The following is a 13,040-nucleotide window of genomic DNA, read 5'->3' on the forward strand; positions in this document are numbered from 1 at the left end:
GGAGAAAACTCCAATCCGATGGTATAAAAGAACTCCAGACTTTACATTGAAAGTCAATGGGGACGGATCTGTTTGAAATGGCACCATATTGTGTCAACGTCAAACGGATCCGTCTCCATTGACTTGCATTGTTATTCAGGACGGATCCGTTTGGCGCCACACCGCCAGGCGGACACCAAAACGACTTTTTTTCATGTCCGTGGATCCTCCAAAAATCAAGGAAGACCCACGGACGAAAAAACGGTCACGGACCCCGTTTTTGCGGACCGTGAAAAAAGTCGTGTGCATGAGGCCTAAAGGTGTGGATGGGAGAGTTAGAGGCCCACATTTAAAGGGGTACCCCTAGGGAGCAATTGCTTACCTCCTTTCCAATTATAAACAATGCCCTAGATTTCTTGGCTGATGCCTCTGTGGATTCCTTGAGGTTCTCTGCTAGGGCTTCAACCTTATCAAACTCTGCCCGTAGGGCTATTTGGCTAAAGGGCTAGAATGGGGACACTACCTCTAAGGCTAAGCTTTGCACTTTCCCGTGTCAGGGTGAGTTTTTGTTTGGCCCAGTCCTTGACAACCTTTTTAGAAAAGGCTTCCGACAAGAAAAAAGGTTTTCCCTCTGCTAGTCAACCCCCTAGGAGATCTTTCCATCCTAGATTTAATAAGAAGGGTTTAAAGGGTTTCTACCACCAGAAATACTGTTATGTAGCTGACTTTCATTAGCATAACAGTATGTTTTTTAAATTTCTCCCTGCAGCTGTAATAATAAATAAGCACTCTTATAATATACTAATGAGCCTCTAGGTGCTATGGGGGAGTGAAATCTGCACCTAGAGGCTCCGTCTAGTCGCCCTTTATTTCGCCCAGGTCCCCTGTTCTGCCCGCCCCGCTCCTCTTGATGTCACGGTTCGCAGCATCGCTCACGAAATCCTGTGCCGTTCACTTCTGTATTTGGCGCAGTGAGTGAAGGCCACTCTCCTGGTGCCGGCTTCCTCACTGTAATGTAGTCAGCGCAGTGAGGAATCGGGCACCAGGAGCGCATCATTCACTCACTGCGCCGAATACAGAAGTGAACGGCGCAGGCGCGGGATTTCGTGAGCGATGCTGCGAACCGTGACATGAATTAAGTGAAGCGGGGGAGTGTTTACGGGAAAAAAAAAAGTTAAGATGTGTTAGTTCTTGAGAAAGGCCTGCGGTGGAGGGGAGGGACCCCCTCTGGTTCCTGTTTCCTGTCCAGAGGAGGAAGCGGTCTCTCCAGGGGTGCTGTCATAGGTTTCAAGAAAAACTATTTAGGGCTGCAGCTAACGATTATTTGAATAATCGATTAGTTGCCGATTAAATACTACGATTAATCGATTAATCGGAAAAAACGACAAAATTACAAAACAGAGAGGTTTATATGATCTTACTTGAAAAATTATGTTCAAAGGCCATATTAAAACAAATTGTGGACGACACTATTATGGGGGATCTGTGGACGACACTATTATGGGGGATCTGTGGACGACACTATTATGGGGGATCTGTGGACGACACTATTATGGGGGATCTGTGGACGACACTATTATGGGGGATCTGTGGACGACACTATTATGGGGGATCTGTGGACGACACTATTATGGGGGATCTGTGGACGACACTATTATGGGGGATCTGTGGACGACACTATTATGGGGGATCTGTGGACGACACTATTATGGGGGATCTGTGGACGACACTATTATGGGGGATCTGTGGACGACACTATTATGGGGGATCTGTGGACGGCGTAGTTATGGAGAGGGGGGTCTGTGGACGGCGTAGTTATGGAGAGGGGGATCTGTGGACGGCGTAGTTATGGAGAGGGGGGTCTGTGGACGGCGTAGTTATGGAGAGGGGGGTCTGTGGACGGCGTAGTTATGGAGAGGGGGGTCTGTGGACGGCGTAGTTATGGAGAGGGGGGTCTGTGGACGGCGTAGTTATGGAGAGGGGGGTCTGTGGACGGCGTAGTTATGGAGAGGGGGGTCTGTGGACGGCGTAGTTATGGAGAGGGGGGTCTGTGGACGGCGTAGTTATGGAGAGGGGGGTCTGTGGACGGCGTAGTTATGGAGAGGGGGATATGTGCACTGTTATGGGCATAACAGTGCACAGATCCCTTTCCTCATAACAGTGCACAGACCCCCCCTCCCCATAGCAGTGCCATAGACAGATCCCCGGCCCCGATGCTTGCATCTTTATTTTACCTTTTTACAATGACGCTCCTGTAACAGCCAGGCAGAGCGGACGGCGGCGTAACGTCACTCAATCACGTGACGCGCCTGCTCCGCCCACTTCATGAATGAAGGAGGCGGAGCAGGCGTGTCACGTGAGTGAGTGACGTTACGCCGCCGTCCGCTCTGCCTGGCTGTTACAGGAGCGGGAGCGTCATTGTAAAAAGGTAAAATAAAGATGCAGCGCCCGCCCGAATAGCAACGAATCGGCGATTATTCGATAACTGGATTCGTCGTCAACGAATCCAGTTATCGAATATAATCGATTACATCGATTAATCGTTGCAGCCCTAAAACTATTACTGATGAGTGTAATCCAATTTTAATTTTTCTAAAGATTTCCCTTTTGCAGATAAGCAGAATTTCTTGTTTTACACTGACTTTGTCATGGAACTGCTCTGGCTTAATCTGCACTCATTATAGCTAAACTCAAACTTCAACGTATTCTAGGCCTCCAGTACAAGAGGCAGCAAAGCAGTCTCACATTATGGATCATCCACCATGTTTCACTGTGAGTAGGTTACACATTTCTTTATAGACTTCATTTTGTCATACAGTGGGGCAAAAAATCATTTAGTCAGCTACCAATTGTGCAAGTTTTCCCACTTAAAAAGATGAGGCCTGTAAGTTTCATCATAGGTATACCTCAACTATAAGATACATAATGAGAGAAAAATCCTGAAAATCACTGTCTGATTTTTAAAGAATTTATTTGCGGATTATGGTGGAAATGAAGTATTTGGTCAATAACAAAAGTTCATCTCAATACTTTGTTATAAACCCTTTGGCAGTGACTGAGGTCAAATGTTTTCTGTAAGTCTTCACAAGGTTTTCACACATTGTTGCTGGTATTTTGGCCCATTCCTCCATGCAGATCTTCTCTAGAGCAGTGATGTTTTGGGGCTGTCGCTGGGAAACATGGACTTTTAACTCCCTCCAAAGGTTTTCTATGGAGTTGAAATCTGGAGACTGGCTAGGTCACTCCAGGGCCTTGAAATGCTTCTTACGAAGCCACTCCTTCGTTGCCTGGGCGGTGTGTTTGGGTTCGTTGTCATGCTGAAAAGACCCAGACAGTTTTAATCTTCAATGCCCTTGCTGATGGAAGGAGGTTTTCATTCAAAATCTCACGATACATGGCACCATTCATTCTTTCCTTTACACGATCAGTCGTCCTGGTCCCTTTGGCAGAAAAACAGCCCCAAAGCATGATGTTTCCACCCACCCATGCTTCACAGTAGGTATGGTGTTCTTTGGATGCAACTCGGCATTCTTTCTCCTCCAAAAAACAAGTTGACTTTTTACCAAAACGTTCTACTTTGGTTTCATCTGACCTTATGACATATTCCCAATCCTCCTCTGGTTCATCCAATTGCCCTCTAGCAAACTTCAGGCAGGCCCGGACATATACCGGCTTAAGCAGGGAGACACGTCTGGCACTGCAGGTTTTGAATCCCTTGCGGCGTAGTGTGTTACTGATTGTAGCCTTTGTTACTTTGGTCCCAGCACTCTGTAGGTCGTTCACTAGGTGTCCCCCCCCCCCCCCCGTGTGGTTGTGGGATTTTTGCTCATCGTTCTTGTGATCATTTTGACCCCACGGGGTGAGATCTTGCGTAGAGCTCCAGATCGAGGGACATTATCAGTGGTCTTGTATGTCTTCCTTTTTCTTTGGAAAAAGAAGTAATAGGAATAGCTCACTCCTATGTGACAGGGACCAGGTGCTCTAGGCCAAAAAACTATCACCCGTACAGAAGAGAATATTGGAAATAAGTTGGATTGGCACTCTGTGCGGTAAAATATGCAATATAAAGTGATCACACTATTTAATACACAAAACTCAAATAACAATAAAATCACCAAAATACATGATTATAAAAACCTAAATGTAAAATAAATAGGATCTGTGATTTGAAACAAACTAATAAAACTGCAACAATGGTATATGATACTTCATAGGAGAATACAATATTGGGTTCCTTCTATAGAATAAATCGAATGAAAGTTCCTTTATATGGCTTTCCTTTATGCAAGAGATTATATATATATATATATATATATATATATATATATATATATATAATTTTTTTGCAAGGAAAAGTATGTGAACCCTTTGGAATGATATGGCTTTCTGCACAAATTGGTCATAAAATGGGATCTGATCTTCATCAAGTCACAACAATAGACAATCAGTCTGCTTAAACTAATAACACACAAAGAGAGAATTAAATGTTATCATGTTTTTATTGAACACACCATGTAAACATTCACATCGCAGGTGGAAAAAGTATGTGAACCCCTAGACTAATGACATCTCCAAGAGCTAATTGGAGTGAGGAGTCGGCCAACTGGAGTCCAATCGATGAGATTGGAGGTGTTGGTTAAAGCTGCCCTGCCCTATATAAAACACACCAGTTCTTGGTTTGATTTTCACAAGAAGCATTGCCTGATGTGAATGATGCCTCGCACAAAAGAGCTCTCAGAAGACCTACGATTAAGAATTGTTGACTTGCATGAAGCTGGAAAGGGTTATAAAAGTATCTCCAAAAGCCTTGCTGTTCATCAGTCCACGGTAAGACAAATTGTCTATAAATGGAGAAAGCTCAGCACTGCTGCTACTCTCCCTAGGAGTGGCCGTCCTGTAAAGATGACAGCAAGAGCACAGTGCAGACTGCTCAATGAGGTGAAGAATAATCCTAGAGTGTCAGCTACAGACTTACAAAAGTCTCTGGCATATGCTAACATCCCTGTTAGCAAATCTAAGATACGTAAAAAAAAACACTAAACAAGAATGGATTTCATGGGAGGATACCACAGAGGAAGCCACTGCTGTCCAAAAAAAACATTGCTGCATGTTTACATTTTGCACAAGAGCACCTGGCTGTTCCACAGCAGTACTGGCAAAATATTCTGTGGACAGATGTAACCAAAGTTGAGTTGTTTGGAAGAAACACACAACACTATGTTTGGAGAAAAAGAGGCACAGCACACCAACATCAAAACCTCATCCCAACTGTGGAGTATGGTGGTGGGGGCATCATGGTTTGGGTCTGCTTTGCTGTCTCAGGTCCTGGACGGATTGCTATCATCGAAGGAAAAATGAATTCCCAAGTTTATCAAGACATTTTGCAGGAGAACTTAAGGCCATCTGTCCATCAGCTGAAGCTTAACAGAAGATGGGTGTTGCAACAGGACAACGACCCAAAGCATAGAAGTAAATAAACAGAATGGCTTAAACAGAAGAAAATACACCTCCTGGAGTGGCCCAGTCAGAGTCCTGACCTCAATCCGATTGAGATGCTGTGGCATGACCTCAAGGAAGCGATTCACACCAGACACCCCAAGAATATTGCTGAACTGAAACAGTTCTGTAAAGAAGAATGGTCAAGAATTACTCCTGACCGTTGTGCACATCTGATCTGCAACTACAGGAAACGTTTGGTTGAAGTTATTGCTGTCAAAGGAGGGTCAACCAGTTATTAAATCCAAGGGTTCACATTCTTTTTCCACCTGCACTGTGAATGTTTTACATGGTGTGTTCAATAAAAGCATGGTAACATTTAATTCTTTGTGTGTTATTAGTTTAAGCAGACTGAGACTGTGTCTATTGTTGTGACTTAGATGAAGATCAGATCACATTTTATGACCAATTTGTGCAGAAATCTTTATCATTCCAAAGGGTTCACATACTTTTTTCTTGCAACTGTGTATGTGTGTGTCAACAAATTTAAAAGAGCTTGGTGACGGTATGGGCTCCCGAGAACTCTTTAGAAAGTCTGTCCAGACCCGATTTTATAGAAGCTGTTGATGAATAAAGTGCTCTGTGCACTAAAGGTAGAAAATCTGAATCTTACCTTGACCCAGGTAATTCGCAAAACTGATACGACATACCCGACTTTCGTTCCGCTGTTACGTGCGTAATCCCGCGTTGTTCAGACACCAATGGATCACGTGGTCTGACTTTCCCTTTAGCTCGTGGTTTGTAGCGAGGTAACGTGAGAACTGATGTCCAAAGTTTTGGTATCTCAAACGCCAGCAAGTCACGTGGTCTGTGACTTTCTTCTAGCTCGTGATTTGTATCGCGGGAACTAGTGTCGGAAGTTTCTGTATAGAAAATTTATTTTCATTGGAGCGCTCCAATCTTTCAAAAGTATTCACAGATTTTCATATCATCTGTAAAGAGGCCTCGTTTATTTTGATAAAGGGGGAGCTATCAGCTGGTTACGCCAGATGCGTTTCAGGGACCTCTTACCCCTTCCTCAGAGGTCCCCGAAACACGTCTGGCGTAACCAGCTGATAGCTCCCCCTTTATCAAAATAAATGAGGCCTCTTTACAGATGAATACTTTTGAAAGATTGGAGCGCTCCAATGAAAATAAATTTTCTATACAGAAACTTCCGGCACTAGTTCTACAGCCAGTGCTACAGCAGAACAAGGGCAGACTCCGCCTACTACAGGGAGTGCAGAATTATTAGGCAAATGAGTATTTTGACCACCTCATCCTCTTTATGCATGTTGTCTTACTCCAAGCTGTATAGGCTCGAAAGCCTACTACCAATTAAGCATATTCGGTGATGTGCATCTCTGTAATGAGAAGGGGTGTGGTCTAATGACATCAACACCCTATATCAGGTGTGCATAATTATTAGGCAACTTCCTTTCCTTTGGCAAAATGGGTCAAAAGAAGGACTTGACAGACTCAGAAAAGTCAAAAATAGTGAGATATCTTGCAGAGGAATGCAGCACTCTTAAAATTGCAAAGCTTCTGAAGCGTGATCATCGAACAATCAAGCGTTTTATTCAAAATAGTCAACAGGGTCGCAAGAAGCGTGTGGAAAAACCAAGGCGCAAAATAACTGCCCATGAACTGAGAAAAGTCAAGCGTGCAGCTGCCAAGATGCCACTTGCCACCAGTTTGGCCATATTTCAGAGCTGCAACATCACTGGAGTGCCCAAAAGCACAAGGTGTGCAATACTCAGAGACATGGCCAAGGTAAGAGAGGCTGAAAGACGACCACCACTGAACAAGACACACAAGCTGAAACGTCAAGACTGGGCCAAGAAATATCTCAAGACTGATTTTTCTAAGGTTTTATGGACTGATGAAATGAGTGAGTCTTGATGGGCCCGTGGCTGGATTGGTAAAGGGCAGAGAGCTCCAGTCCGACTCAGACGCCAGCAAGGTGGAGGTGGAGTACTGGTTTGGGCTGGTATCATCAAAGATGAGCTTGTGGGGCCTTTTCGGGTTGAGGATGGAGTCAAGCTCAACTCCCAGTCCTACTGCCAGTTTCTGGAAGACACCCTCTTCAAGCAGTGGTACAGGAAGAAGTCTGCATCCTTCAAGAAAAACATGATTTTCATGCAGGACAATGCTCCATCACACGCATCCAAGTACTCCACAGCGTGGCTGGCAAGAAAGGGTATAAAAGAAGAAAATCTAATGACATGGCCTCCTTGTTCACCTGATCTGAACCCCATTGAGAACCTGTGGTCCATCATCAAATGTGAGATTTACGAGGAGGGAAAACAGTACACCTCTCTGAACAGTGTCTGGGAGGCTGTGGTTGCTGCTGCACGCAATGTTGATGGTGAACAGATCAAAACACTGACAGAATCCATGGATGGCAGGCTTTTGAGTGTCCTTGCAAAGAAAGGTGGCTATATTGGTCACTGATTTGTTTTTGAATGTCAGAAATGTCTATTTGTGAATGTTGAGATGTTATATTGGTTTCACTGGTAAAAATAAATAATTGAAATGGGTATATATTAGTTTTTTAAGTTGCCTAATAATTATGCACAGTAATAGTCACCTGCACACACAGATATCCCCCTAAAATAGCTAAAAGTAAAAACAAACTAAAAACTACTTCCAAAAATATTCAGCTTTGATATTAATGAGTTTTTTGGGTTCATTGAGAACATGGTCGTTCAATAATAAAATTAATCCTCAAAAATACAACTTGCCTAATAATTCTGCACTCCCTGTATAACTTAGTGACTAAAATCTCTGCCTACTATAACTTGGTAAACAAAGATACCCTAGGGCATAGCAGGAGAACGGAGCGGCGCCCAGGGATAATAGTAAGTGCAGTGAGATCCCCGGGCGCCGCTCTACATGTCTGTATACTTAGTTCACCATATCAGGATCCGTGAAAGGTTCTCTTTAAAGAAGTTACAGGTGTGTGAAAGCCAGAAATCTTGCTTGTTTGTAGGTGACCAAATACTTAACCTATTTTTCGCTCTATAAGACGCACCTAGATTTTTGGGGAGGAAAATAAGAAAAAATATATTTTTTTTTAACCAAAAGGTGTGCTTTTGGTGGATTTAGAACTAATGGTGGTCTGTGGATGACGGACACTATGGGGGGGGGACTAACACCCCTTAACTGTGCCATCCACAGATTCTGTAGTCGTCCCCCCCCCCCCCCCCCGCCCCCCAGTATACAAATATAAAATGTATTATTCAATTAAAAGTGCCCCCCTCACTCCTAATAGGATATACGGTACTAACTGCTTCTGTATAATGCAGGCCGGGCGGCCGGCGCGTCACTCACTGACGTCACTTGCCTGCGCCGCCTACTTCATTCATAAAGTAGGCGGCGCAGGCACGTGACATCAGGGTGTTACGCGGCCGGCATTGTACGGAAGCAATTAGGATATACGGTACTATTAGGAGTGAGGGGGGGCATGTTTAATAACTTTTAATTGAATAATACATTTTATATTTGTGTAGCAGTGGAGCGGCGGGGCTATAGTACAGTGACTGCACCGCCCTGCCGCAGCCAGCGATGTTAAACATGTCTCATTCGCCCCATAAGAAGCAGGGGCATTTTCCTCCCATTTTTTGGGAGGAAAAAGTGCGTCTTATTGGGCGAAAAATGCTGTATTTTACTGAGGAATTTACCAATTCATTAGAAATCCTACAATGTCATTTTCATGTATTCTTTCCCCTCATTCTGTCTCTCATAATTGAAGTGTACCTATGATGAAAATTACAGGCCTCTAATCCTTTTAAGTGGGAGGACTTGCACAATTGTTGGCTGACTAAATACTTTTTTGCCCCACTGTATGTAAACCTAATGCTGGCATACACAGCAAAGGAGCTCTGGTTGCATTTGTCCAAAGAACATCTAACTTGTCAAAGTTCAGTCTTTTTATGCCTTCACCCATAGAACCTTGTTTCGTTTAATTTGTGGCATATATTATGGGTTGAAACCATAATTCCAGAAGTCTCCAGCTCAGCCAGCAGTTTGGATGTTGTTTGTTTGAAGGTTCTTAGCCACATTTTGAACCATCTTTCATAGGGTTTTGGCCACTTTTCCCTTTTCCACCACGTCCTGTAAGGTTCTTGATAACATTTTGAACTATTGAAGCTGGGATGCCAAGTACTGTATATTCCTGCGTATAAGACTACTTTTTAACACATGAAAATCTTCTCAAGAGTCGGGGGTCGTCTTATACGCCGGGTGTCGTCTCATATGCCGGTATTCAGCGTGCTGAAACTTGCTTCCTAGCAAGACTGGAGAAGCTGTCCTTCTCCAGCTTCAGGGACAGGCGCCCTCTAGCTGAGCCACCGTGTGCTGCATCCCGGCCAGCCGCTCCTGAAGCAGCCCCCTCTTCCTGCTCTCAGTGGTTTTCTCATGCCGGCAGTATCACATTGCGTACTACCGCTCAGATCGTCTTGAAGACAGGGAGGGCTGAGCAGGCAGGGAGAGCTGACCCACCCAATCCAAGCAGGCTTTGTATGCAGTGTGCACAGAAAATACCGGTACATCGCTTGCTGTGATTGGCTGGTTGTTGTATACTGGGTTGGATTGGCGATTCTACAGGAGCATCTGCACTTCAGCCAATTCTAATGTTGGCGGATCTCTAATGAAGTTTGGTGTGCATCTTATCTGTGGTGAAAAAACAGGGTCTATCTGGGGAGCAGATACATGTGGTGGTGAATACAGTACAACACTAGTAACTGTACCTGTACATACAGTACAGCACCAGTATCTGCATCGGTTCATACAGTATAGCGCCAGTACATACAGTACAGTATACAAATGGCTAACAGTCAAGACCCCATAATGGCTCTACCAGCAAGAAGAAAGAAATATGAAGCCAGTTTCAAATTTAAAGTTGTAAACTTTGCCATGGAACATAATAACTGCGCGGCTGCAAGACAATATGGAGTAACAGAAAAGATGGTTTGCGACTGGAAAGCAAATTAAAAGCATTAAAGAGTATGCCAAGGGGTAAGTGTGCATTAAGGAGAGGCACCCCACATTGGCCAGAACTCGAAAAACATGTAGCAGACATGGTGAATGAGCATCGCCAAAACGGTTATGTAGTGACACAGAATAAAATACGTTTGCACTTCAGTGAGCCAAATCTAACCCAGATCACAGCAACAGATTTAAGGCCACTGCATCCTGGTGTACTAGATTCTTGGAAAGGCATAGTATGGTACTGAGGCAAAAGACGAAAATTGCACAACAATTGCCTGCAGATCTTGATGCCAAAGTAAATGTTGTTGGAGTGGTAGTCTTATACGGCGAGTATAGCCCAAACCCTATATTTCAACTGGAAAAGTTGGGGGGTCGTCTTATATGCCGGAAAATACAGTACTCTGGAGATCTCCAAAAAGCATTCTTTTCCGTTTAGCTGTGTTCCCATACTGGAGAGTGAACCGCAGCAAGCTGCGATTTTTATTTTCTTTCCGTCATGGGATGCACAGCAAGACGCATCCGGCATGATCCACAATGCAAGTCAATGGGCATGGATCCGTTTTCTGACACAAAAGGTGTTCATGACTGATCCGTCATTGCTATGTTAAAGCTGATACAACCGGATCTGTTCATAACTGATGCAGAAGGTTGTATTATCTGTAACTGAAGCCCTTTTGCTGATCCATGACTGATCAGACAAAAAAAAACGTAAGTGTGAAAGTAGCCTTATACTGTGGATAGGCAATCGGTAAAGGAGTGGACATTCAGGGGTGCCAATAATAATGACCACAAATTACAAAGTTTAAATTGTAACTAAACGTGTATTCAACTTTTTTTTTAAGTTATCCCAAATGTGCTATGGTGAGCAGGCTCAGGCAGGGTACTAATGTGCTGTGGCAGAGCTTACCTAAGCTTGAGGGCGCACACGCAGGAGCAGTGATGCCTGCTCCAGCCTGTACAGCGTTGGCTGTGGCCCCAGTGGAATCTGTGCTCCAGTACAGCTGACACGTCAGCACTATGCTAGATAGACATCTAGACTTCAGATGCCTATTTCACTAGTGAGCACAGCAAAATCATTTTTAATAAAGTTTATTGGCCAGAAATGTATATTTTTAGCGCGTTTAGGACATTTAAAAAAAGTTGATTAAAATGTTTAATTCTTGAATGTATTAAGTGCTAAATATCTTTTGCTCTATTGGGTGAAGTTTTTAATCTTTATTAGGTATACTATAAAGCTAGTTTCGTGATTGCAATATTCCTTCCAGGAAACGTGTGTGTGTGTGTGTGTGTGTGTGTGAGTGAGAGTGTGAGAGCAGTATTTCCCCACCTGAACGCAGCTCCTGTTAAGTGAACTGGCAACATGATTATTTTATTGCTTATCTACAGAACTGTAGTTGCCACATTGTGATAAGAAAGCCTCTTGCACGCGAACGTTGTGTCCCCGTATTGCGGCCCGCATAAGGTGGGTCTGCAATACACTGGCACCGGCCTGTGTGCACTCTGCATCACGGATGCGGGCCCATTCACTTGAATGGGTCCGCAATCACTGAGATGCAAAACGGAAGCACAGATCGGAACTACAGAGTGCTTCCGTGGTGTTTCTGTCCGTGCCTCCACACCGCAATAAAATAGAACATGTTCTATTTTTGCAGTGTGGACGGATCACGGACCCACTTAAGTTGAATGGGTTTCGATCCGTCCCGGGCCAACGCACAGACGCTGCCTGTGCTTATATAAAAACAAAGTATCATTGCTTGCTTTGGGACCCTCTTTGGTTGAACTGTGCACTTCTGGAACGCACGCGCTCATGTGAAACAGCCCTTACTCTAAAGTACAGCATAGAATGCACATAATCTGCTTTAAAAAAGGACCTGCCACCTCTCCTGACCTTCCAGTGTTAATTGCTTCATGCATTCCCCACGTACTAACAAATCTGGAGCATCTATTCTTATGGCTCTGTTGTGCCATTCCTTTATTATTTGCACTAGAAGTGATGAATGAATTGCTAGCAGTAAGAGTACAGAGGGCAGGTAACCAGTTGGGGGTGTGTACCTGCAGTCTGACTCTCTATCCAATCAGTGCTGCCATTTTCAGACTATGCAGGTACACCCCTCAACCTGGTTACCTCCCCTCTGTACTCTTACTGCAGACTGCTAGCAATTTATTTATCACTTCTAGTAGAAATAATAAAGGAATGGCACAACATAGAGCCGTAAGAATAGATGCTCCAAAATGTAGTACATGGGGAATGCATGAAGCAATTAAAACGGGCATGTCAGGCGAGGTGACAGGTCCTCTAGCTTAAACCCCCTCCCCAATGACCAGACCACTTTTTACAATTCTGCACTACACTACTTTTACGGTTTATTGCTCGGTCATACAACTTACCACCCAAATTAATTTTACCTCCTTTTCTTCTCACTAATAGAGCTTTCATTTGGTGGTATTTCATTGCTGCTGACATATTATTTTTTTTTTTTACTTTTTTGATATTAATCCAAAGTGGATGAAAAAATAATTTTATTTTTTATTTTTATATATACAAAGTGTTTGCCAAAGCATATGAACACAGCCCCTCAGCTCATAAGCCTCGA

General features: G+C 43.8%; 1 protein-coding gene across 4 annotated transcripts in view; it reads left to right on the forward strand.

Annotated features, from left to right (window-relative positions):
* Positions 1-13,040, forward strand: part of PIAS4 (protein inhibitor of activated STAT 4) — a 95,134-nt gene that overhangs the window by 36,959 nt on the left and 45,135 nt on the right. The window contains exon 1 of one of the 4 annotated variants that reach the window (XM_044268468.1): positions 2,695-2,751. The exons of the other annotated variants lie outside the window; for them this stretch is intronic. Within the exon in view, the coding sequence (XP_044124403.1) occupies positions 2,728-2,751 (24 nt within the window). The 5' untranslated portion in view covers positions 2,695-2,727. Of the gene's footprint in view, positions 1-2,694; positions 2,752-13,040 lie in introns of those variants that run through there. 4 annotated transcript variants of the gene reach the window in all.

The sequence above is a fragment of the Bufo gargarizans genome, chromosome 1, assembly GCF_014858855.1.
Source record: "Bufo gargarizans isolate SCDJY-AF-19 chromosome 1, ASM1485885v1, whole genome shotgun sequence".
NCBI classification, from domain to species: Eukaryota; Metazoa; Chordata; class Amphibia; order Anura; family Bufonidae; genus Bufo; species Bufo gargarizans.